General features: G+C 43.6%; 1 protein-coding gene across 3 annotated transcripts in view; it reads right to left on the bottom strand.

Moving 5' to 3' along the window:
* Window positions 1–27,153, bottom strand: part of RHOJ (ras homolog family member J) — a 65,943-nt gene extending 38,790 nt beyond the window's left edge. For 2 of the 3 annotated variants that reach the window (XM_074149297.1, XM_074149296.1), the window contains exon 1: window positions 26,399–26,607. In XM_074149297.1, coding sequence (XP_074005398.1) covers window positions 26,399–26,573 — 175 coding nt within the window. In that variant the 5' untranslated portion in view covers window positions 26,574–26,607. Of the gene's footprint in view, window positions 1–26,398 lie in introns of all 3 variants that reach the window. The other variant, XM_074149295.1, reaches the window with a different exon arrangement.
* Between the last annotated feature and the right edge of the window lie 448 nt (window positions 27,154–27,601).

Genomic DNA, 27,601 nt, shown 5'->3' on the forward strand with positions numbered 1-27,601 from the left:
AAAAAAAAATAATAATCTTGCCCTGTGTCTTATGCTGGCTTTTTATAAAATGTTCTTTTAAAAGAGTGGCCAAGAAATTTTCGTTTAAATGAAAGCCTATGAAAGGAAACCTTATATTTGAAAGGTGAAACCGATTACTTTTCTCTAAAGATAGAGAAAGGTGGAATGTTAGGTGTTTCTTTGGAAAATATTGAATTGAATGAAATTATAGGGGGGTAAAAAGCCTGGTTTTCAGCAGTTCTGTTGAGGCTTGCAGCTAGTGCAATTTCTTTTTATCCTTTTATCAGAAGGAAGGAAGAACAGCCTTTGGTCCTGTATGGATGATGTGTGATGTCTTCCTCCTCCTGCGACACAGCCTGCAGGTGCAAGTCCAAATCCAGTTCATCTGCAAACTGCTTTCTACGGGCATAAATTTCAAACCTGTTTGTAGGAAGGTCATTTACACACAGAGACGTGCAAACAGCTGACACACTCGTGCTGACAGGAGAGTTAAAAGACCGCGAAACATGTCTGACGTGCACGTCCTTCCTTGTACAGGCCACTGACGAGATAGTATTTATCCAAGTGGATATGGCGCTCACGCCTCTGGATTCCTGTGGTTACACTGCAGCCTGGCTGTGTCACACCGTCTGTAGGAAGAGCTTTTGTCCCTTTAAATGTCACTTACTGTCAAATCGTGGAAAAGCTTAGAAGCCAGCATTGACATTAATACAAACAGAGCTAAAAAAATTTCTCTTCGGGTTCCACTGATAAACACTTTGGCCCTAATCTTGCGGTTGGATGCGCGTGGGCAGATGTGTGTGTGTTCTCACAGAGCCTCGACTGCTGGGAGAGGACACTTGTGCTTTTAAGTCAGCTATTTGCCTTGAGATTTTGCTGGACAGTGTCTTAGTGAGGGGTTTTGAAAGGCAGCCGAACAACTGTAGAGCACAAAGCCACCAATTCTCACTGGCAACTGTACTTCATAAGTGGCTTGGGCTCTTCTGAAACTCTAATGTTGCTTTATATTTCAACAAGTATTGTCTAAATATTTCTAATTTTCCATTTTCCCCCCAAACATTCACATTCTTCCATCCCATATTACCTTATTACCAGTCATGGGGGTCTGAATACTGCCCTCAGCTATTCAGGTAAACCCACTCATCTTCAACCAATTAAACTCCAACCAGATAAAGGATTAGCCTTGCATGCAAACACACAGATATCCCATGGGGTTTGCATAGGTGTGTTGTGTATGCAGTGAATCTTGGAGGATGCAAAATCCAATAAATTATCTAAAAATAAAATTATGTTTAACTGAATCTTGAATTTCACTCAAATCTCTTTAATGCACAACCAGGCATTAAAATAATAGTTGAACACTTAGTTTCAGATATTAGAAATATATTCAGATATTGTGTGTGTGTCCACCCAGGTTTTTTTCTTGGCAGTAATGAGAACCAAGTGAACACAGTGAATTTTAAGTAAGAACACACCATTTCTTGTCTTTCTTAAAGATGCTGCTGCTAGAAAATGCCCTGTAAGTTTGTCCTGCCAAAGAGGCTGTTTGTCCTTCTGTCAGTGACACACGTAGGAGCTGTGCTCTCAAGAGATGTCTGTTCCTAAAAGATCTCTTCCCTTTCAGGCTTTCCAAGGTCATGCTTCAACACAAGACTTGAAAATCTTAAATGTCAGCAAACAGTGGAACAATCTGCTAAGCACCCTCAAAGTCTAAGTAAGTTGTCTTTTTTCCATCACTGTGTAAGCTTAAAAATGTGGAGAAATCTCATCAACTTTGCTACCAGATTTAGTGTTGCCCAGCCCGCGCTTTTCCTGTTGTAGTGACTTTTGCATATATGCCCAGAGTACCCAGCCTAACACTCCGGTCATGTTCTCTGTTCTTTGGTGTTTCAGCATTTCTGAAGTCTCTCTTGGGTTGAATCCCAATGAGTCAATGGAAAAGTTCTGTTGACTGCACTGGAAGCAGGAACTAGCTTTTAAGACTCCCTTCCTAGTCTGAACTTGACACTGTCTGTAATTCATAACATATGCAAGTAGAAGGGTAATAACAGCCCGGTAACGAGGGTTAACTGTCACCCTTAAAAGTGAAATCAGTGTGCAAAAGGGAATATGTGTGTACTGTGCTCCTTTATGCTCTGGATTTCGAGATCCTTCTTTAGGATACTAGTGATGCTTTGCCCAGAAGGTTTAAGAGCTGCCACTTTGAATATGAGAAGAAATCATGAACCTTGTCAGATGGTTTAAACTGGCGTTCGAGGTCAGCCATAAGAAAATGCTCATTTGGAGTTCAGTCCTATTAATAAATTATGTCAGCTTTACACTCATTAGTTACCAGCCATATCATACGGGCTGATGCCCCTTCTGTGGCTATATAGAAATCACCTATCAAGTAGCACACGACTAGTGTGATCCAACACCAGATGCCAAAGTTTAGGGCACTGCTTTGAACTCTGAAATCACCGGGGCAGAGTTTGCCCTTGCTCTGAAAACGAGCTCATGGGCTGCACGTAATGATGAATAAAGATGATTGCAGCTAATCTTGCTGGCTGGGATACTCTACTGGCTTCAGCCCAGGCACAAGAGATGTTGCTCATCTCATATATAAGGCCAAAGAAAGTAGGGGAAAGGAAAAAAACAAAAAAGGTTCAGGAAAAAGCTTTCAGAAGTACTGGAGAAAGTGAAGAAGTAGCTGAAGAAGTTCTGAAGAAGCTTTTCAGAAGTACTGGAGAAGTGCTGGGGAGAGTGAAGACTCATTTTCACTTCAGAAAAGAGGCGAATCTGGACTGTAAGCCGTACCCAGATGTGTGCATAATGAGTATAAAGGGGACTCCGCCTGCTAAGAGTAGTGAGACTGAACTTTGCACAATGTGAAAACCAGCCAATGTCTCCACTGTATACAACATACTTAGGAAAATGGCCCTGTTGTACCCACTTTTCCATATTTAATAAAAAAGACTGCATTGTCCTTCCCAGGCACAGCCTGAATGCAAATTCATAAATGTGGTTAATATGACTGTCTTGCTTCCACAAGTTTTTTCTTACAGTCCCTACTTACTAAAATGTTAAGTCCTTCATTGAAATTCCACCTCCAGTGGAACAGCCCTCCGTCAGCTGTCCCTGGGAAAACAGAGCAAGTGATGACAGCAAAAGCATTGTGATGAGCTTTTCTGTGCTCTCCTGGCATTCTTTGGAAAATTTTCCATTGTTTTGGCTAAGAGGTCAGTACTGCTCTGGAAACTCAGCTGTGCTTTTGATTCTCTGTTATCAAGCAAAACATAACATCATTTAAAACAACTACCAAAATCAGAAAACAGTTCTTGGATAGGATTTGGGAAGGGTCTGTTTTAATAATATTTTTTTTTTTTTCAGTGATTCTGTGACTCAAGCAGCAGTGAGCTACCATACCCATCTGGCCATATATATTTAGATATAAATTGTTTATCACAGAGGAAAACATTTGCACATAATTTTACAAGAAGGGGTGGAAGCCGTCATGGTTTACTTCTCCTCCTCTCTCTCCCCTCCCCGGCTCTTTAGATTTAATTATTATCTTTTGTCCTTGTTCCTTTGACTAATAACCTTTAAATGAAAGCAAATGCTTTTGGTGCTGCACTGAGAAAGGTCTCTAAACGATGGATGATGTGAGAGGCTGCCAGTTCAGGGCAAGCCATCGGAACCAAGAAACTGGCAGATGGCAGGAAAAAGGCAGATGGCAGGTATCTCCCAGGTGTGTTGACAGGTAAATCAGGGTCTAATGTTTTGCACACATATAACATCTCGTGAAGATACAAATGCCTTTTGTATTTCCTCCTAAATATGCTAAAATAGAATCTGCCAAAGGATCTGCCATGGATCTGGTTATCCTCGTACTTTGTTGGTGTCTTTATGGGGACTCATTTGCACCAGTAATTAGTATTGTAAAATTACCGGGTTTTTTTAATAGGCTCACACACACTCACATACACATATAGAAAGACTTTCAGACAGAATTTGCAGACGTACAGCACTCTCTTCTCATGTTCACCAGTATCATTAACAGCACTTTCCTGTGCTCGCTGCCGTTACTGGCCTTAGTCACCAAGGCTGTTGCCATAAGGTGGCTATGAGCCCTCCTCTGGCCATGAGATTCGCTTGCAGATTGAAGAGATCCACCTCCCCCAGGTTGGACTTTGGTGGAAGAAAACACAAAAGTAGAGGGGAAGGAGGTAGGCAATACAGCAGACAATGTGGACTGTTTCCTAGCATCATTTAACGGCTGCTTTGAATGGCTGAGAAATGACACCAGAGGTTTTACAAAGGCAGAATATGTGTTTCAATGTATAATTATGTGGTTGCAATGTAGTGATATGGATAATTATCACCATTTTAAGAAACTATTTAATCGTATTTTTTTTTTTTTATTAGAGCTATTTCATGGATCATAAACTATTATCCACTACAGAATTTGGAAATTACTTGGGTTTTTTTTTTGTTGTGGTTTTTTAATTTTAATTTTTTTTCATTTTTCATCAGTCTCTACAGGTTGCCACTGTATATGTGTTGAGAACAACTCCCTGGCAAATAACACAGCTAAAGACCAAAATAGCTCTTATGCCACGTCCTGATGCACGAACTGACCACAAACGCAACTGCAGCTCCAGGACAGGCAAAGGCTGTCATTTCTTTCAATGACTTTCAATCTCTCATCTGATCCATGTGGCCATTTTGTGGAGTGAAGTCCTAAATTTCAAGCCTTGTAAGTTGCACATATGTTCCTGCCACCCACCAGGGACTAGTAAGATTCCAGTTAGAACAGGCACTCTTGATTTTGCTTGCTTGTACTGGGAGATATATGAGCGCGCTTGTTTATGTGAGACTGGGGAGAACAAAGGCTAATTAAATCCCACCCTTCCAATAGGATATATATTTTTTCAACCCTGAAGCAAATTTTCTATGCCTGTGTGTTTTGGCTTTTAAGCTTAACAGGCTGCAGGTATCATCCACGTCAGCAAAGAAATGGAAAGCTCATTATTACACTATTAGAAGGTTTAAAACTTAAAACCAGAGGCTATAACAACAGCTAGTGGGATATCAAAGACATGCCCTTCTACTTGAGCCTTTCACTGAATTCAGGCTGGAGGGATGCTGTGAAGGTTGTTTTACTGTGCCTGTGCACTCTCCAACCATCACAGTATGTTGAGGGTATAATGACTTTTTTTTGGATGTTATTGTAGATTCCTGTTTGACCAGATAAGCAGAACAAAAACTGACAGTATGACTTTTGGAGGTAAAGATGTGCTTTTGGGCCATGTGAATGAGCACTCAGTCCCTGCCCAGGCTTGTTCTGAACAGTGTATCTGCAATGACTGTGCCACATGAATTTCACTGGGCAGTTTATTCAGTTTTACATATGGCCCACAGATTACAGTATGCATTTAACTCAAAAAAAAAAGGTATTCTAAATTTTGAGCTGTTGGAGGTCGTTTAGGCTATTCTGTATGTATGGATTTCTGAAAAAAAGGGTTCTCTTCTTCTGCCCTGAGCTTCCTATTCTCTGTTCCTCACTGGTCCCTCTGGACTGTTACCTTGCTGCTCAGTATTATTTTTTTCCACAAAATCCCCACCCTTGATGTTTGCAATACTGGAAGCTTTTTCCTACAGACCTTATTTTCTACACCTTCTATTATTTTTGTGACCTTCTGGGACACTTCCTACTTCAAGACCATTCTTTGGAAGGCTGGTTCGGTACAGAGACAAATAATTCCAACCTCATCTTACAGGACACGCGTTTCCATCCTTCCTAATCCCACAGTGCCTTTCCCCGTGCTCATGTGGGGCGCAGCGTGCAGCCCCAGGTTGCGCCCACGTCAGCGCGGTGCTTTCTCAGGAGCATGCAGGTTGCAGGGTCGGATGGGGAGCGCTGTTTCTGGACTAGTGAGGATGCTGCCCCCAAAAGCGAAATGCCCCTGTCTGCCCTCCAACTGTTTCTACATAAGCAAAAATTCTAAGGCTCTCTTGGCATGTACATCCTCTGAAGAAAGTCGCCTGTATCCTGCACTGTTGGTTTCCCAAGAGGAAAAAAAAGAAAATCTGCTTGGAGGAGATTCTTTGGGGGATGCAGAGCTCCCTCGAGGAATGCGGCCCTGAGCCAAAAGCGTCAGGTGCAGCTAATCCCACTAAAGCTTTGGGTTTAGGAGGGGCTGAGCCGGTGGAGGAAACTGGAAGGATTTCTGACTGGAAGCCAAGCCAAGGCAGGCTGGAGGCTCACAGCACTGTCCTATCGGCACTGCTGGCTTCGATGTGTTAACGGTGGCCGAGGTGCGTGGAGGGTGGTCAGGGGCTTTGGTGCTTAAACACAAACTGCAGGTATAAAGTCTGAATCGCAGCAGGGAAACTGCTGGGCCTTGGATATACAGGAATCTCCAACACTGTACATGTTATCTGTCGGCTACAGACAAGAATACGATGCTGTCCTTTGAAACATCACAACATCCTGCTTGCCAAATTGGAGGGATACGGATTTGATGGGTGGACGGTTCGGTGGATAAGGAATTGGCTGAATGGTCGCACCCAGAGGGTGGTACTCAATGGCTTTAAGTCCAGATGGACTAGCAGTCACTAGTGGTGTCCCTCAAGGGTCCGTCCTGGGACCAGTACTGTTTAACATTTTTATCAAAGACATAGACAGAGGGATTGAGAGCACCATCAGCAAGTTTGCAGATGACACCAAGCTGTGTGGTGTTGTCGATACACCAGAGGGACGGGATGTCATTCAGAGGGACCTGGACAGGCTGGAGAGGTGGGCCCAGATGAACCTCACGAGGTTCAACAAAAGCAAGTGCAGGGTCCTGCACCTGGGCCGAAACAATCCTCGGTATAAATACAGACTGGGGGATGAGGTATTAGAAAGCAGCCCTGAGGAAAGGGACTTGGGGGTTCTGATGGACGAGAAGCTGGACATGAGCAGGCAGTGTGCACTCGCAGCCCAGAAGGCCAATCACATCCTGGGCTGCATCAAGAGATGTGTTGCCAGCAGATCCAGAGAGGTGATTCTGCCACTTTGCTCTGGTGAGACCTCACCTGGAGTGCTGTGTGCAGGTCTGGAGCCCTCAATATAGAAAGGACATGGACCTGATGGAGCGGGTCCAGAGGAGGGCCACCAAAATGATCAGGGGGCTGGAGCACCTCTGCTATGAGGACAGACTGAGGGAGCTGGGGTTGTTCAGCCTGGAGAAAAGGAGGCTCCAGGGAGACCTCATAGCGGCCTTCCAGTACCTGAGGGGGGGCTACAGGAAGGCTGGGGAGGGTCTGTTTACAAAGGCCTGCAGTGACAGGACGAGGGGCAATGGTTTTAAGTTGGAGAAGGGGAGATTTAGATTGGATATTAGGAACAAGTTCTTTCCTCTGAGGGTGGTGGAACACTGGAACAGGTTGCCCAGGGAGGTGGTTGAGGCCCCTTCCCTTGAGATATTCAAGGTGAAGCTCGACGAGGCCCTGGGCAACCTGGTCTAGTTGGGGGTGTCCCTGCTGACTGTGGGGAGGTCGGACTAGATGACCTTTGGAGGTCCCTTCCGGCCTGGACCAATCTATGAATCTATGAATCTATGAAAGCCAAACCCTAGAAAGCATGGGTGGCCAGTGTGGCTCGCACAGCCCTGCCAACAGTCTGAGCTAGTCACCAGTGAAAAACATGGTTGGTGCTTAGGACGCTTGTAATGTAAGTGTCAGCAACAGTCAATGCACCTTTGATTTTGAGGCACGGCAGTGGTGTTTAAAAAAGCTTTTGGTCCTAGTAAGAAAGGCTGCAGGTTAAGGCTACTGTTTTCCAGGGTTGTTGTTTTAGGAATTGCCGTACGCCTTCCTGAAGTTTCCAGCTCAGGTGTGACGGGGCCAATGATGCCGGCTGGTGTCTGAGCCTACGCAGAGGGGACAGTACTGGATTTTTTACAAAGGAAACTTGATGGTACCAAACAGGATAGGGATTTTGCATCATCTGTTAAATACCAGGAATTAATTTGCTTTTCACTTCCACCCCACCGCCAAAACAAACATATCTAAACCTGCAGTCCATGGCAGACTTGGTGGGCAAACCCTGTAGAATTCACGCAAAACCAAAGGGGGGAGGGGATAATCATTTCCCCTCCGTGTAGGCTGAGAAACAAAAAGATGGATACAAGAACAGTGTCATTTCACGCGTGCCCGAGTGCCTCAGCACAGACATAATATTGAATTGATGGCAAAAGTGTATGGCAGCAATTATCGCCATGAGAATTACTCTGGAAGGAAACACAAAAAAATTACTTAACTCCCTCACTCACCACTGTAAGTTAATTTGGACATGCTATATTCCCAGCACAGTTATAAATTTTAAAATAAGCACAGCCAGGGCTGTAGCTGAAGGGGGGCTGGATGGTATAACAGATCAAGTGTGCTTCAGAATATACCGGAGTGTAGTTTACAAAAAACTGCCTTTTAAATCTTATGCCTACAATCTATTTCTTTCTGGAACAAAATATGGTGTTTCCAGCCTACAATATGAAGTGAGTCATCATATTGCCATTCTGCTCCCAGCACAATTGGAGCATACTATGGTATGAAGTGGGAGAAATATTTGGCCAAGAAGAAAGCTCCAGAATTTTTTTATGTACTGTCAAGACATGCATAATAAATGGAGAGTATTATTTTCATATTGCGCAATTCAGACTTTCCTCATTCTGGGGTTGTTTCAGCAAAACACGCGAGTCTGTGCTTATCTTGAATTAGCGTTTAAGCCTAGATGTCTGTTAACATACTTATGGGAAGGACTTCCCTAAGGGTTGGGCTTCCAGACACATGTGGAGACAAACATTCTCTTACTCCTGCATGGGGGTGGAATGAAGTCTTGCAGGTAGATATGGAGGGTGGGTGTTAGTGGCAGAAGGCACGTGAATTTGCAATGGTCTGTGGTCCTTTATCCTGTATTTCTGCTGTTTTCCCTGGGATAGATGGCAGTGGTCTCTGGCATCACTTGTGTGGGCATGGACTCAGCCAGGCTGTGAGAAGCAGCCTGAGGCAGGAGTAAAAGGAAAACCTGGCTGCCCAGGTGGGAAGGTTTTGGGGCAGGGGACGAAATCCCCATCCCGGCCACGACAACAGGCATGTTGCCTTCAGCAGACCAGATTTCAATCCGGGTGTATAAGCAGACACTGAAACAAAGAGCGAAGTAATCATGGTGTATGTGGCTGGCTGGGAAGTGTTTTGGCAAAGGAAACAGGCCTTAAACCTTGAACTCTTCCAAGTGAGAAATAAAGACAGGAGCAACTTGCGTGCACATGGGGTGGCAGGTGGAGTGGCTTGTGGGTAAAGCTATGGTCCATGACACAGATGATTTGGCCTTGATTCCTGCCCTGCAGCTGTGTGACCCTCCTAATGCCAGTGTTTTCCTCCAAAGAAAATACGAGTATTGACAGAAACCTTTTATATAAAATTCGTGAGCTCTCATGTATTACTATGCTTATTCTAGAGACTCTTTATGGGTTGGAGTATATACACTACTCCTTGATATTAAATACTGTTACTATTAACTGCTGTGATGCCTGCTGCCTGCAGGGCTTTAATGATCAAGATCATCTAAAATAACACTGGTTCATTTTATTTTTAAGCATTCGATAGCGTGCAATGAATTGTTTAACGTTAGGCAGCGTATGCATTATTATGCTGTGCTCATAAATGAAGTGTGTTTTTTGACCAAATAGCCCAGAAATCTCTCTTGCTCTTGGTAATGAGAGCTCACAGAATCAGAGAGCTGATGAGCATTTGAACCCTCCAGAGTGTGAAAGAATAATGGCCAGCTGGTGCCATTTCAGTTGGGAAAGTAGTGAGCAAATGGCAAAGATATGAGACTTAAATCTTGTTCATACCACACCACTGAGGACCACTAAGAAACTGGTTTGGATTGGTTTTAAGAGGATTTCAGAACAAAGAGGTTTCTCAAAATCTCTGTCCTTTCTGAACAGCAACATTCCTCTGTACATGCAGGATCTTGGGACATTGAGTTTGGGAATAGATTCTGGAAAACAGATGCATCTACCACTGCTGAGCCCTCTGGGGAAACTAAGATGAAAAAAACATCAGGAAATGTATGCCTATATGTGTCTTCAAACTCGTTTCCTTCCGTTAAAATGCTAAATTGCTACTGCTAGGTTCATAAGGCAGGTTGGGGTGTCTGAGCAGGCCCCCTGTTGTTTAACAGAGAGATGGATGTCAGACCCTTTGCGGGATATACCTGTCAATGATGGGTTGGTATCCAGAAAGCCAGTGCTAAAGAAACCTGGGGGCTGGTTATGGAAAAAATATGTCTTCTTGTAATCACAGGAAAACACTGGGGACAAGTTAATTGGCTCCTATGTATCATTTCATCATCATAAGCTTACTATTTGCTTTGTAATTCCTTAACAATATGAAACAATATTTTCAAGAATAGTCGGAGGGCTGTATGCTTTCAAGCAGTCTTTCAACCTGTGTTGCCATCTATGCCTATGTTTTCTCACTTCAAAAAAGCTCTTTCCTTACCCAAGGATATGTGGATGATGGCAAACTGCAGAGTTTTTTCTAGCAAATTTGCTTTTCTTCATAAACATTTTTCTCTGGAGTTTTTCCTACCTTTATTCCTTCAGACATATTGATCTTCATAGGCTTACTTATTCCTAGACCAAGATCTGTTTTCTTTTAAGCCAGCTACGTGTCTGGGAAATATACACTCTGATGTTCCAAGAGGGCAGAGAGAGGTATTTCTAGAAATAGCAAGATGACAAATAAATAGAGAGAAATTCTGGTCTTGGCTACCTTACTATAAACTCAGCCCATAGATTTTTTTTTTTTTTTCCAGAACTGAGGTTTCCCATCTGTCAATGGGTGGATATAAATCCCAGCAGACATTGAAGAGACATCTGGAGTGTATCCATTGCACTCCCAGTGCCAGTGACCATCACCCAGTTACCATACATTTTTGCTGAGCTAAGGGAATTTGTCATCTTCCTTCCAAGTGGGTGCTTGCAAAAAATGAGATATGTCTAACATCCTCTTCTACAGCTACTAGAAGTCTCTGATACCAAGACTCCTACTTAGTGCTTGTGTTTCCATTGCCAAAGGCTTAATGAGCATATGAATGAGGCATTTTATAAACTAATGGGGTGGGTGCTGAGGGATGGGATTGCTGCTGTCCTGCAGAGAAGACACTGATGTTTGCAACAAGTTCCAATGAAGGAACCAGGAACCTTCAGCAGCTCAGGAAGCCAAACAAAGGGATTTGAACATCTTGATTCAAAGGGCATTTTCCAAGGAGGGCATTTTCCAAGGAACCCAAAATGCTTATTTTCAACATGAATTTGAATAAGGTCCTCGGCTCTACAAGGTGGCTTCAAAAACTCCAACCTAAGTTTTCGTAAGTGAGAGAGAGAGAGATTTTCCATCCTCTCACTTCTGGCCACAGCCTGAGGTTCCCAGACAAGAGAGCCAGCTACGTTTTTTCTACCCCAGGAAAAACTCCATCGTACAGCATGAATGCCAAGGTCCAGGTTCCTTCTGGGCTTTGCACGTTTTCTCAAGTTGGTGTTTATCTTGCCTGATCTGCCCTTACGTTCTGGTTCCTGTTACTGTTTTCTCTTATTGTTGTTGGTGAACTCAGGCTCTTTATGTGGGATTATGGTGGAGTTGCCTTTCTCTGAGCAGGTATATGGGAGATTTTTTCAACACTGGAGTGCTCCTGCCCCATGCTGAGATGGCATCTGCATTCCCCCGCTGATCAATCTCTTTTTCTTCTGCATATGCTATTAAAAAACATCAAGAGAAATAAAGCTCATTTACTAGCCCCCGTAACTAACAGCGGTTGCATCTGTGAAATGATGAGTGGCATTAGGACTGTTGTCTTTACTTAGCAACAGGCATCTGTGCAAATGATTTGGAGGAAAATTCCCTGAAGTGGAAACTATAGACTATAAATTAATATAGCAAAGAAAAAATTCTGGGAAAAAAATTTGGGAAATCAAATCCCCAAACATATGGCTTATTTGTAATCTAATAAGTCTTTTTTTGACAAAAGTAAATCACACAATTATGAATATATGAACATTTCCTTGTATCTCCTACAAATATACAAGGGAAAAATTAATACTTCCTTCTTCAGAAACTATCTGCTTTATGTCATTAGCAGTTTGCACAGAAATGCATTAAGGAAATTATCTGCTTCTTTCACTTATTTTATTCATCTACTTCTTGGCCTTTTATTGTATGCCACACATTCCTTCACTTCAAGGGTTTCCTGACTTAGATTTGCTTGGCCTCAGCTCTGTGAGTCTTCCAAAACCAGATGAACCCAGCAGTTTGTGTGAGCATAGCTAACCTTGAAAAGGATTGCCTAAAAATCTATAATTTCCTCCACTTTCAATATAAAAATGTATTTACTGTGATTTCCTCGTACTGAGGATCCTCAGACTAAAAGCTATGTATTATGGCAATAGGAATAAATATTTGGAACTAATAGAAACTATATGTAATTTTAGGTATCCCCACCCACCATGCTCACTGGGAAATAAAACCAGTCTCTTTCAGGTTACGCTTCCAGATCTTCTAAGGAAGAAAATCCATTAGGTACCGTCGGTAGTGCCTTCTCATTACCTCTGATGACTCTGTTTTTCTTCTTGCCTGACAAGTCATAGCAGGAGCACATTAAAAAGGGTTGCCCATATTGGAAATCTGAAATTCAGTGGCCCTCAGACACCTCAAATGAACTTCTTCAGGTCAGGTGTAATTCATACTAAGCCAGGATTTTGAACCCTCAGTTGAGAAGCTCCTGGGAAGGATGAAACATTTTAGCTTCTGGCCAATGGAATGTATCCTTTCTATCAAATAGCAGTGGCCTGGTTTGTTAACGTGACTGATAATTGAAATGCAGCTCTATATAGGGGGGATCTTCAAAGTGACCTGACAGTAAAGGATCTCAGAAGCTGCAATATAGGTTGAATTTAAAGCTCAAACTAATTGAATACAACCTCATTTCCCTAACCACGACGATGTCCTTCCTAACTTCACAGGGCATGAGCTCCCAATCAGGTCCTTTACGGTATTTTTTCTTCATGATCTACAAGCAGCATCACTAGAATGTGGCCACCGACACCTCCCTCCACATCCACTGGGCATCATAGCTTAAGTCCTTGTGCCAGTGTCACTAACTGGGGATGACTCACGGGAGCAAGACTGTCTGGCTGAGGGAAGATGCACTTTGAAAACCTTTGGGAGTGCTTGGGCTATCTTCCTTTTTCCGGAAATCGAACCTATGTGGTCTTATTAATGAGAAATGGGGATTTATTAGACAGGATTGCGATGACAAAAGTCATCAAAGGAGAAGAGGAAAAAAACCCACTTTGTAGGTAACCTGTATCAGCGAGATCACAGCCACAATGCGTGACAGAGCTCAAAGACTCTTCTCTTCCAAGCGCTTGCCTGTTTCTGCCATAAGGTTTGCTAAGGCTTGCAAGGATTGCCAACCTCTCCCTGCAACTGTCGGAGCTCTTCCTACTGAGAGAGCCCAAAACCACACCTGAGCTCATGGTATTTGAGGCATTTTCCTTGGAAATTTTTGTCTCTGTTGTGCAAACATTTCTTTTAGAGGAAGTGGGAGTAAGCTTGCCCTTGGATAGTAATGATTACAATACCGTAACTGTAAAGTGGATAATAACAGTAACCAACTAGAACTGGCCAGGGAGACGATAATTCAGCTTTGCAACAACTTCTGAGGTTTACAATTTGTTTTCATTTTACAATGGAATGAAAACAAAACCTTCAGATATTATGTTTTCAATTTAGGCCTTTCTTGCTGCACTGTCAGAAATAACCAGAGGGCCCTGGACCTCAAGAATTTGTCCTTCCAAGTATTTAAAAAATGTTTCAACTTTCATGAATCAGCATTTTCTCCTGGTGGGATAGTTCATCAAAAATGCTCTGGCCAGAACTTCTGCTAACCCCAAAAGTTCAAAATCATGAGTCGCATCCCCCAAAACATAGTTGCTACAAATAACTTGTTTTATGATTTATGGATTGTTTCCGGACTGTCTTCTCTTAAACATACCTTTCCCCTCCATCCTCTGAGGATGTACGTTTCTTTCCCACCCTCCTCCAGTTCTTCACTCCTGTTTTCTTGGGCTTTTATTTTTGGTTTGGCTCTTTTGACCTTCCCTAGCTTACGCACAAGAGGCAAAGCTGGGATAATATTTTTATGGTGTGCTGTGGCAGGGGTTTGCCAGGAAAGGTGGCTGCTGGATGGTCTCTCCAATGAATAGTGGTCACTGCAGGTGGTCCCACTACCGTCCTGCAAAGCCCTGTTTGGATGCTCATTGCTTTTCACTCATCTCGGATGGCATTTTCTGTTGGGAAGAGCTGACATCTGTCAGAAGGCAAGAACATCTGCTGTCTGCAGCCCTTGCCAGCTCGGCAGTGCTTGAGGAAATCAGAGAAGACACATGGTAATAATTATCACTCGGCTTGTGGGGCAGCCGCTATGTGTGCAATGTCTGTGGTTTGGTTTTGGACCCAGCTGGCTCAGGGATGGCTCTGCAGGACCCATATCTAGTTCTGGCCAGCTCCATGTCCCACGCTGTACCCAGGCATGTTTTGGAAAGACAAACTGTCTTCCTTCTTTGACATTTCAGGTGGGAAGACCCACCTGAAGCAAATGTGGAAAACAAATACCAAGAGAAGGAAATGTGTCTATTCATTCTGAATGATAGAGTGAACTGCAGAGAGGGGATCAAGACCTGGAAGACTTAATCAGATCAAGACTTAATGCGATGGAAGGTATAAGGTGCTCTCTGATCGGGTGGTCCTTGTATGAATTGTCTCATGCACCTCACCATGAGGTACTGTGAATGCACTCTGCCAGCGACAAGGTTCTCCTGTGTCTTCAGGAGTTTCCACCCTGTTGGACATATAGTCTCAAAATACTGTTTTCCTTGCAAAATTGCTGCAAGACTTTTTTTTTTTAATTGCTCGCTTTCATACATTTAAATAGAAGGCAGGGGGAGAGAAACCCAGTAGGGAGTACCATATGGAGACAACACAAATTATTCCCGTTCCACCATTTTCTTAGCAGGCATTAATTCAGCTTGGGACTGCATTCTGCATTCATACTCCACGTTGGTTCTTCCTTCTTTGGAAGCATCAGGAGGAACTTATGGTATTGCTACAAGCGGCTCTTTACAGGAAAAGAAATAAAGAGGGCAATATGCTTCAAATAATGGAAGAATGAATTATTTCGCCATTTTAGCAGTTTCCCAGGAGGGAGAGTAGAGGGAGAAAATGCACTTAACACTCTAAAATATTAAAATAACCAGAACCACAGCAACCTCACCCCTCTGGACTTGAACCAAACTGAATGGCTTAGGTAAATTCCCAGCAGATCTCCAAGTGGCACACTCCATCAGAGAATATTGCTATGCACGGCAAGGGAAATTCTCCATATTAATGATATAATGAACTGGCTCAGTTAATTTGGAGTTCTCCTGTAAGGCCTGGTTTCTGGCAGATTAGCTGAATATTTTTTGGAATATGAACTCCTCTTTTAATGCTGAGTTTGATCCTGTTTTCATGGACGGTATTCCTGCAAAATTACTTTCTTAAAGCTGTACTTCACATATATTTTTTTAATGAGAGATGTTACTCCCTTGTATTCCTGGAACAGGCTTAAAAATATTCCAAGCAGTAACTAGAAGGCAATGAGATGAAGGGAATTATACTTGATTTACGATTTACTGGTTACATACACAGAACAAAGCAAAGTAGCACTGTGAAGGTAAAGGGTCTTTCTGAGAGCTTAACTAAGAGCACATAAATTCCCTTCTAGATTTTGTTCATGCTTTTGCTGAAAATTTTAATGGCATTTTTTCAGAGAACAAAAATGGGATTAAACTGGAAAGAAGCTAGAAGCAATTCTATAGTATCCTTTGTGTTTTGATACAGCTGAAATGGTCTATGAATAGTTATATATAACCAAAAATAAAGATGCAGTTACAAAATACCTCTACAGAGTATTTTTTAATCTATATGAAGATAGGCCCTGAGCCCTTAGTGAAGTTTGTGTGCCCTGATGGAGCCATTTGGGAAGCGGGATCATACAACCCAACCTGTCAATATTAGCGTTGTTGTCCAAGTTGAAGGGGCAACACAAGTCCTCGGCATTACTTCCATAAGCCATTGCTTGATACATATAGCATAAACCAGACGGTCTCAGGAGGCATTTTCAGTGTGAGTTTGTTCCACAGCTGAGATTCCCTGGTGGAAATGCCTCACCTTGTAAATGAAAAATCAGGTCTCTGCATTTCTGCTGCTCATGGACTCAACGGTCTCAAGCAACCCGGCCTCCAAAATTAGAAAAAGAGGTTGACTCTACGCCTAGTTATTGGGGAAAAACATGCCGAGGTAAGCTAACCAGTTCTGAAATGGAGCTGAGGATGTTGCTCAGAAACTGAGAGCGTCCGAAACGGGGAGGGTCTGGCCTTTGAGGACAGAGCTGCTCACAGCAGCTGGACGGCTGCCTGCTCTGGAGCTGGAGCATGAGACACTTTGTGAACTTAAAACACATTTTCCAACCTTATGGGATTTTCCTTATGGTCTGTTCTCAGCAAAGCAGCATTATTATTGTAAATAGATGCTCTTTTTGCCCCATCTCCCAAGGGATAAAAAAATGTTATGTTTGAACATGTATGTTTTCCCACTCATTGCTGAAGTTGTTCCTTTCCTTAAAGTCTGCAGAAAGCCAAACATTAGCCCATACTGTTAACATAATTGCTTTAAAGTTATAGCTTTAAAGCAATAGTTATAGTCTGTGCCAGAGAGTCTCTAATACGAGACGTGGCCTCCGTCCCCTCAGAATTGCAAGGGTTGGAAAGCAGTTTCAGTGACTCATCTCAGGCATCCTCCTGCACTGTGGCACGACCTTTCTGTCCAGCCCCTCTGCACAGTCCTCTTTAACTCTTTCAGATGCCCAAGTGCTGGGTCATGTGCTGATCACTGGGACTGCTATTTCCATGATACACTTACTTACATACTGTCCTGAACCAGGAGTGAGGAGCCAGGTACAGCACTATGCTGCTCTTCCCACTCCCAAGCCATCACCAGCCTGAGTGTGCCTCCTGTGCCACTGTGCTTGGGAATATTTTTACAGCTGTCCACCTCCCTCCTTTGGGAGGTTTGTTTTTTTTTCCCTTTTTTTCCCAGTGCTTCTCCTGTCAGTGAATAGTTTTTCCAGCCTTCTCTTCCCCTGAGGCTGGTTGGCGCATCTCATATTTATGGATTAAAAGGTAACCCTGGGGCAACCCCCTTGATGGATTTGCTGATGCACTGGACCCACACTAAGTCTGGGGAGCTGTGTTAGCTGAAACACCAAGCTGTCATGGTCTTTCATACCTTCCTCTTCCCTGGGATCCCAAATGCACCACTTTGCCTATGGGGACTAGCTGGAGATGCCAGTTCCCAGCAAGTGCCACACGATGCAGATGACGCCGTGTCCCCCAGGGCTCTTCTGAGCCATCTTGCCTAGTTCATATGATGACTTTCCATGCCGACATTAATATCTGTTTAAGAAGAGGGCTTCGGTTTTGGTCACAAATCTGTGAATACGTCCACTACAGAACAAATACTAAGGAAGAGCCATTACTACATAATGAGATCTGCATCCCTTTCAGCCAAAGGTGGTAGCAACCACAGCGGTTGGATTGTATCATTGGATCTTCCTTCATGCTACGTTCACCTGGCTGTGTCCTCACTGATGAGACATGATGGATGGTGCTTGGGATTGCAGTAAAGTGTAATGATTCATTCTCAGATCTTTCCTGTCCACCTGGGTACATGGGAAAGTCATTGGCTGATGAACAGCATTTGAGTATTTTAGCACATGTAGAAGTTGCATGTATGGTCTAGTCCCTGCAGCCAAAGCTGCTGGTAGCATGGTTTGTTTCGGGCGAGAGATTTCTAAGTCTGAATGTGAAGAAAGCTTGGCTATAAATAGGGTAAATTCACATTTATTTTTTTCAAGCTTTTATTTATTAGACATTATTTTAAAACCCATTTTCCCTGATCTTATTTGGGGAAAAAAGAAAGATGAATACCAGTTCATAAATCCAGTCTAGAATTCATTCATTCCGTGCCTCTTGGGATAAAACTTGGGGTGGCAATTCATAAAGCTTTCATTCTTCAGTTACTTACTCCCTGACTTAGCTGGAAGACCCATAGCTTGGGGTACAAGAACAATAAGAACAATATATCTGACAGGAGACTGGTGAGTGATCACTCTTAAAATCAGACTAGAAATATAATAATTTGGATTTTTTTTTATTGCAAAGATAAATAATAACTTGAAAGGAGATGTCATTACTGTTTAATGACTTTGTCTGAACAGAACAATTGAAGGAAATATGTTTGCTCTTCCTCATCCCTTGCCATTTCCATGATGTCATTAGGTCTGGCCATAACAACTGGAAAGTTAGAACACAGGAAAGGGCAAAATATACACAGTGATGCACGGTAGCGACGGTGTGTATCGCTAGTACAGACATCAAGGTATCAAGTTTTATCAACAGAACAGATGAGAAGGAATTTATAGTGGAGGTCTTTTGCATTGACTTAATCAGTTAACTAAGCCATCATAATGCTGCCTTAGTGAAAACACTGCCACATCCTGCAGAAATGAACAAGTTTGTACATGTCTAGGAATTTTGGTTGGTTAGACTTCTTTGCAAAGTTTTTGATTTTCTTCGCTACATGTTGAAAAGCATTTGTTTACTGTTGAAAAGCATTTGCCAAGCTCTCAATGTGTATCTGGTCTGGCACCACCTGTAAGTGGTTTTGCCCCCTGGTGTGGGTGGCTGGCCACACGTACTGAGTCAATTATTGATTTGAAGATAGTGGATGTGATTGTTAGTTCAAGCTGTAGAGATTGTCCTTCCAGGGCCAGAGGTCACAGTTTCGGTTTTGGTTTCCTCAGCTGATGTTACCTCCTGCAATGTTACGCAGTTTAGAAGGGGAGGAAAAGGCCAAGACTGACAGTCTTGGAGTAGTGGAGAAGAAAAGGGTCATTTTCTCATCACTTCCCCTGTTAACCCTTTTTGTGCTCCAGACAAATCACAGAATCACAGAATCACATGTGGTTGGAAGGGACCTCTGGAGATCATCTAGTCCAGCCCCCTGCCAAAGCAGGTCCACCCAGAGCAGGTTGCACAGGAATGTGTCCAGGCGGGTTTGGAATGTCTCCAGAGAAGGAGACTCCACCACCCCCCTGGGCAGCTCTGCCACCCTCAAAGTAAAGAAGTTCCTCCTCCATCCAGCCACATCTCTTCGCAGCAGTCCATTACTACATATGAAAAATTTGAAAATCTGTTTGCCCATCCATGTAGCAGAAGAATCATTCCAAAAGGTCCTTTTCTACAGCACCATCTCAGTACAAGAGTGCTAGATTGGGCCAAACTCGCAGTCCAGGGAGTCAAGTCTACATGTCTGATGTAGCAGTGAGCAGATTTAAGATAATTTGCCATCCACCAGACCAAATTTAGGTCTTACCCTGGCCTCTAGCAGAAGGTGGTGTCAGCTCACATTTTAGTATCGCTTGCAAAAGTCTTCTCATCAGCTTAAGATAGCACTCGATCTCCCTGATATCTGGTTCAACTTCCTTTTTTGCAAACCTTGTTAAAATTTTGTCCTCAGTAACTTCTGCACAATGGTAAGTTCCTTGGGTTAATCACATACCATGCAAAGAAATCTTTCTATTTATTTAAGCCATTTGACTTTCTCATCTTTCCAACCCATTCCCTCAGGACTGTATCTGACCTTAAAAACCCCCTCATAATTCTACATCTGAATCATCAGTACACATTCAAATGGCCTAACTCCTTGCTTAGCATTCTTTGTGTTTCCTATTGCCCTTCAAACACCACATAGCTAATACAAAGTAGTAGACAGAGGGGCTTCAGCAGAATTTAGGGTGGATAAGCCCGGATAAAGTAACATGGTTGCTTCATCTACTCCTCTAATTCCTGGCACTATCCTTCCTGATGTGCATTGCAGTTTGCTTATCTCTACACCTAGTTTTTCACATGGTGCCGTATTGTCCCCTGCTGTGCTTGACGCACAAGGACATCCACTGACTGCTGATACTGGATGAAGAAATCGGTTCTCTGCATCAGGAACAGCAGCAGCTTCTGGGTGGTCAGTTGAGTCCTGGGTGACTGGCAAGATGCTGGTGGGCATGGGAGGGATTGGTGCAGAGCTCTTTTGTGACTCTTTGGAGCATAAAGCTTTTGTGGGTGCAAAATGAAACCAGGAATGGCAACAGTACGAAGAGAAGCTGGATAACGGAGCCAGAGGCAAAGGCAGGAAGTTGCTCAGGTGCTGCAGGCTCCTCCCCAGCCACAGCTGCATCTCAGTAGCACCAGGGAACAATGGGGACCCTGTCACCACAGCGCCCAGAGCACTACTGCTGAGACGATCTACCTGGAGTAAATAGGACCACAAAGCTTGCACACAGCTCTGTCTCCATGGGCTTCAAGTGGATTGTGCACCCGCAGGACAATACAGGGATGTGTGTGAGGAAGAGAGATAGGAGCGAGAGTTACCTCAAGTTTTTGCATACCATAAAACACCTTCAGAAGGAAAAGGTCTTAAGACGCTTGGGGGTATATATGGTGCCTATTTAATCTAAATGTGGAATAACCACAGTGATTAGGCAAAACCCACCTTTTCTGTATAAAATCACAAGAGGAGGATCAGTAGATCCACTCCAGATCCCGTGTCACAGGATGCAGAATTAAAGCTTTTGTGGGGAAGCTAAGAATTAGTGCTTCTGTAAAACTTATCTTCAGAAAGGCCAGCCATGAAAACCTAAGAATTGCACTGATGTGTTTCTGTTGTGTCATACCTTGACTCTTTTATTGAGATCCCTGGTTTATTCTGGATGATACCAGGAAGATTGGCAGACAAGTCCTTTTGCGTCCTGAGAGGCAAAATGAACATATCAGTTCTGTGGCTGCTAGTCTGAAGAGCCAGATCTCAAAAGAGTCAATGCTTTCTTGTCCCAAGGATAAAGTTCAAATCTGTACGATCAAAAGTGGATGAACATTAAAGGAAAAAAAACCCCAACACGGCAAACATCCATGCAAATAAACATCACAGCTCTCTTTCAGTGCTATTTATAGCTCTTTCAGTTTAATGACCCCAAACATTGCATGAAGGGTTTCTCTAATGTGCTACCAAGACTGTTTATAGGAGACAACTGTCTCAAGAATGTGGTAGTGTGAAGACTCCCACAGCAGCACCCATGCAGGAATTGCAAATCTCCTTGGGCAGTCTCTTCCTGTCTAATAAAGTTTCAACAAGGGAAAAAAGTGATGGTATGTGATTTAAGTCATTGCTTACACATGATGGCAAGCAATGATGGGTCAAAACCAGTGACCATTAGCAATCAATTAAGAATAACTAGCACATCAAAAGTGTGCACAGATGTGCTCTTGTGCCTATAGCTGGAGAAATTTGGGGTGTTACGGCTCCCATCTGGTTTCTGCCATGTCTTGGCTGGTGTTTCCTCCCCCATGGGGAGAGGCTGCAAGGCAAGGCTGCTTGGTGGAAGACCTGTCAACGGTGTCAGGGTGGTCCCAGTCTCCCTTGGGTGCTTCTGCCTGCCCCAGGACTGAGAGTGGCCAGCCATGGGCAACTCCACGATCAGTGACAGCCCACTTCCAACTGCTCTTTTTTTTGGTGGGAGGACATGAGAAACAAGGATTTGAGCCAGCGCTGCGGCATACAGGCAGGATATAATAGATAGATGGATTTGCACAGGTACAAGCTGGCTGTTCTGGGCAAGAGCAGTAGTACTGCTTCTATGCTAATAAAAATGCCAGAGCAGAAGACCCTCCCTTCCCGCATGGCTTGCCTGGCCAGAAAGGTTGGGATCACTTCTCTCAAGACCTGTGAGTTCTCCAGCCCATTTCAGTGCAAAGTCAGAGAGATTAGATTAAATCATCATTAAAGAACAAAAAAATGTGTCTCCTAACAGTAATTAATGGTGGTCTTCTTCTATATTCCTTTGAATTTACAGAGCTTCAGTCATGGCTGAACTATTCTGTATGTTATTCATTAGCTGATCACATGCCACCGCTAATTTTTTTCAAATGGATTCACTATTTATAAATGTTCACCAGTTTGTGCTGACACACGAGGGGAGGGAGGGACATATCTACACCATCTACTTTATATCTTTAGTGCAGATGCGTTGCAGTTCTCCTTTGGAGGGATTGTCCTCTCTCGTTTACCATTTATTAGGGTGAATAGATTTCATGCTAAAAATTTCCGTGTTTTTAGGGTTCATGAATATCAAACGGGATGCTCCGTGGCTGCCTAAGTAACAAATAACACACATCTCCCTTTTGTAGCTCACAGAGCAAGCTAGTTAATTTTGGTACTATTAAACCAACTCCGCTGGTAGTTGAATTTAATTTTTTTGTTGGTACAACCTCAGCCCTAATTAAACATTTATAACCCCACATACCTAGACACAATACAAGTCACCCTGGCTGAGAGACCTTTGCTCATTGAAAATCAGCATTTGATGTTCAAGAGACAGAATGGAACCAGCATGTTAAAGCACATACTCACTATCCAAACAGTCCCTATTGTTACAGTTATTGCCAGTAATATCCTGTTTGTCACTGGGATAGCACTTTGGTTCCCTGCCTTAGAAATAGCCATTTACCTCGTGGCTAAACCCTTTCAGTGTGGGACTTGGAAATTCACCAAAGATAAGGAAACCTACTCAGGGCTCCGGCCTCCAGCAGAATCTCTTCAAAATGCCTTGAGAAATAACCAGACTCATAAACTTCCACGCATCCAACCAAAGAAACCATTTTTGTATCCCAGGAACAAATTTGTCTTCCCCATCTGTCTGGCGTTGCCTCTGACCCTACTTTACATCCATCACATCCCAGCCCTGGCAACAGACCCTGAACAAACTCATTTTTGTGGACTGTGGGTGAAATCTGTGGCAGAATATTACTAGCGGGGAGCTAATAACTGGTTTGGACTTTTGTACAGTGCAGCTGCACACATGGTGAAACACCAACAGCCTTTAGCCCTAGGCACCGCCGTATCCGAGTTGTAAGTGCTGCGCGACACACCTGCAGGAATCCTGTTCCTTCTCAGGGCAAAACCCACCTACTGCCTTTGATTTTCTTAGACATAGGTTGGGCCCAAATTTTATACAGCGGTTTCAAGCCCTTTCATGTGAAACGCACTAAGTACCGTACGGATCTAATATTGTTGGAGCTCGGCCCTCTGAAAAGCCAGTTGCTTCCTCTGGGCCACCTTTGTCAGTATGGTCACCTGCCTCACCTGTGCCTTCAAAACCTGCCCCAGGTATGCAGCTGAAGAGAGGGAAAGCAGCAGGGCAAGTCCATGTAGCCGGTGCTGCGGGGCTGTGAACAGTTAACACCTTGGCCACGGCAGTGGCGCATCTGGAGCTTTTCCCAAGGCTGGGCTGGATAGCATCACCGTCTCCCCCAAGTCGCTGGAGTCACAGCGGTGAGAAACTGCTCTGAGATCACCACTGGAATCCTCCATTTTTAATGCTTCACCTCCTCCCGCCCCTCCTCTTTTTCCATTAGAAAGAAGGAAATTGGCAAATGCCCTGGGACTCAAAAACCAGGTTGTGCCCTGGTGAGGCAAGAGGAAGCTCTTGCTAACACACCACTACTGGTAGCAATGCCTGGGTGAAAAACCTTCAATGAAAAGCGCAGCTTTGCAAAAAATCTGCAGCAATTAATTGCTTTTGGGCATTTCCAGCACAGGAGAACTGAATCAAATGTTTTCAGCTTGTTTGGGAAAGTTGAAACAGTTGGTTTTGGCAGGGACAAGGGCAAGGCCAGACAAACCAATTCCCCGGGGTTAATTCAAATGTGTTTTCTTCAAGAGCCTTAACCATCCTAAAGGATCTGCCTGTATGCGGGGCCTCCCTGTGTGCTGTGGTGCCAGCGGTACCACCATGCCCATGGTACCACCACCCATGGTGCCATCTCCCCTCTTGGCCACGGGCTGCCACACAGACAGATGGAGGGGCTGTTGCCACAGAATATCCTCAAAGCTGTGAGCCCAGGGCTAAGGGTGCCCCCAAGCCAGCTCTTTTCTCTCTCAATACTCGCAGGGTTTTAAATAGGTTATGTTATGCTTTATGCCATGTAATATTTTTATGCCATATGAGTGGGATTTTTTTCCAGCACTCTGCTCCAGAAGTCATTTCCACTTCTCAACTCTGTGGGCAGTTTTGTAGTGGAATAATTTTAATAAACGATGGGATTTCTCAAAAAACTGAAATTCCATTTTTGATCAATGCTAGTTTTGACCGCTGCTGCTGGACAGGGTTTGTCTCAGAATAGCAAGTTAATATACAGAGCTATTTTTTTCCCTTATTTTTCTGAACTTTCTCATTGAAAACATTCTTAGTTTATATTTATGTGCTATAATAGTTAAGAAGGCAAATAAGAATAGCTGGAGATAATTTAGAGGTCTAAAGCTTCAAACCCTGAAAATGTAGCTTTACTTAAAAGTGCATGCATACTCCTTTTACCTGGCAATCTAAGGAAAATAAGGATTATGCAGCTATGTTCTTCATCTTCCCATCCTTCTCTCAGCCCTCCTCTCCCTCAGTGACTTTTGAGCCCACAGGCAACTTCTACCACTTCTGACAGAGAGGAAACAAAGTCAGGGCAAGTCCCAGCGAGTCACCTGGGTAGGGAAGAGAAACTCACGCTCACACCAAAACCACCCAGACCGCAGGCTGATGCACACATGTTCTAGTACCAGCTGTCGTACGGGTTTCTCCATACACAGAGGTATTTGCAGGGCATGGGAAAGAGTGAAGGGCAGTGGGCGGTGGGACCAGCACATTGCTGGGAACAAGGCTGTGAGGGACAAGCAGATCTCATCTTATCATGGGAAAGTGGGTGTTACTGCGATATAAGACATAAATTCACGCAGCGAGGCTTCCTTAGGGTTTTGGCTCATGGAAGTACATATTTACACCATGAAATATTCTGTCTTATATCTTGTATGGGTAAAGGCTTTTTTTTTTTTTTTTCTAAAATGGTTGTTTAATCTATCTGGTGGGAAGGAGAGAGGAAAGAGAGCGTTGCTTGCATTAGAAGTGATGCTGCCCACTCTTGTGGAGGAAAAGGTCTTCACATTTCCATGGATCAGATCTGCAATTACACAGCTTTCTTGTTTGGCAAGTTCATCTGCTAAACCTGACACGACGCCAGAATGAAAACAGAGATTTTCCCATTACAGAATACCAAATCTATGATAAGCCACGCCATGAAAACTCAGTTTTTAAGGAGGTGGGGAGAAAATAAGGGAAACTCCAACTGCTGCTGCAAGATAAGTAATGAGTTTTGCAGAGCTTTTAGAATCTGTTTTTCAGGTATCTCATAAACAACAACAACTGTAAGCCAAAGGAGCAGTGAGAGAAGAAAAAGAGCAGAAGTTGGGATAGGGAAATTTAAGCAGAAATTTGAGCAACGGTTTTAGCCTATCACACCGTTTGCACGATAACTTTGGACACAGGTGGGTAAGGTAAGCAAGTGCTACAGAAAGAGGCCCATGAATATTGTACTTAATCTGTGGGCCTGTTTTGCATAGTGATGCAGTGAACATCATTGACGATCTTCATTATATTCTTTTTTTTTTCTTATACCACAAATCCTGTCACTATGAAGTACTCAAACCAATTATGACTTCTGCTTTCTCTACCATCAAGTCATAGTTATAAACTCTATTTATAGATGGACTAACAAATGTCTGTGAAAGGACAGTTATATTCTGACAGCCCTGAAAGAGACTATGCTGGTTTTCTCAAAGGTTACTCCTTAAATAGAATATAAGTATTGTAATTTATGCATCATTTGCCATGAGGCACTAGATCACTGATGACATTTTTCTATGTGTGTATACATATATATAGTCATCATAACTGCAGCCTGCAAAGTTCAGAACGTCAGAATTTCAAAAACAAACGAAGTGCTCAAAATAACTTGGCAGAGGCTGAATTATGCATGTTGTCCCCCAAATCCAGTGGATTTAATTGCATCCCTAACGCTGCTTATTTGCCAAAATCAAAATAAAAATCGGAAGCAAACAAATAAGCCCTCTGAACAAACCCTGCATTGCCCCAATTGTATGAGCTGCCATCTAAGCTGCCTGGCTACCATCCAGGCCTGAATCCCATTCCCGGACAAGAAGTAACCCACGCATCCCCTTCGAACTGTCCTCTCCTCTCCTTGATCTTCTTTTACCTCCCACCTGGCCCCCCTGCAGCTCCCAGTTAAATTTCTTTTAAAAAAACACACTTTCTTACCTGCATAGTGGTCGAACACGGTGGGCACGTACTCCTCTGGGAAGGCATCATTAGCGTAACTCATCAGCAAACAGGTTTTCCCAACTGCACCGTCCCCAACCACCACGCATTTTAACATCTTCTTGGTGTTATTGCTGCTCCCATCAGTGCAGTTGTCATCTTCCTTGCAGTTCATTCTTGCTGCTGCCGCCGCTGCCGCCGCTCTTGCTGCTCCCAGGACTTCCAAGTGCACATGAAGGAAAAATGAAGTGCGATTGTATTGACTTTTCCTGAGTTTGGAGGTTGGAGGGGCGGGGGGGGGGGGGGGGGGGGTTTGCAGCAAATCTCAAACTCAGGAAATCATACTAATGTTTCCAGGCTGTCACAGCCGCTTTTAACAGTTACCAGATCAGTCAAGAGAATCATCGAGGTGAATAAATTAAATAGAGAGGAATATCATAAAAAAGCGATCTGTCCTTTCTCGTTTGTCCGAGTCAGGAAATCCTCATCCTGCCCCAGAGTTCTCAGTATTTATTGCGACTTAAAAAAATATCGGCAGCCTGCAGCTTTGATTCGCGTCTCCCTCCCTCTGGCTTGGCTGCAGGAATCAGGGATTCCTGTTAAATCCACTCCATTTTCCATTTCATTTCTAACATGGAGGAAAGCCTGGAGGTTTTTAATGGAGTTTTTCCTTTCTTTCTCCAGCTTGCTGTGTGTCAGGAAATCATGGGTTTCCTGCTGAATTCCATATTAGGATCAGTGGGCTTGTGAGGGCTGCAAACAATGGGAGCTCTGTGTGTATTTGTACTTTGGAGGAACTCTGCCAGGACATGGAGAAAGAAAAACACTAGAGGTCTCTCTGCAAACCGAAGTTTTTAGGCTTCCTGCTCCATCCAGCTCTGGCCTGGCGGCACCCAGAGCAGCAAGGAGGATTTCGGAAAGGCTGCGAGAGACGCGGCTGTCAGACCTCCATGGCAGGCAGGGTACCAGCTTTCCCCGTGTCTCAGGGTTTCCTGTTATTTCCAGGTGCAATCTCCTCTGATCTCGGGACAGCTATTTTCTTTATTTGGGAGGGGAAGGTGGGAGGTGAAAAGGCAGACAGGAGGTATAGTGGGTAGGTAGAGTTTAAAGCCAGCTTTCTCTGTGTCTCCAGCTTCTAAAGAATTTGTCAGAAATAATAAATAATTAATTTTTCAATTCAGGCACTCAGAAAGTAGCTCTCAC

The sequence above is a fragment of the Numenius arquata genome, chromosome 6, assembly GCF_964106895.1.
Source record: "Numenius arquata chromosome 6, bNumArq3.hap1.1, whole genome shotgun sequence".
NCBI lineage: Eukaryota > Metazoa > Chordata > Aves > Charadriiformes > Scolopacidae > Numenius > Numenius arquata.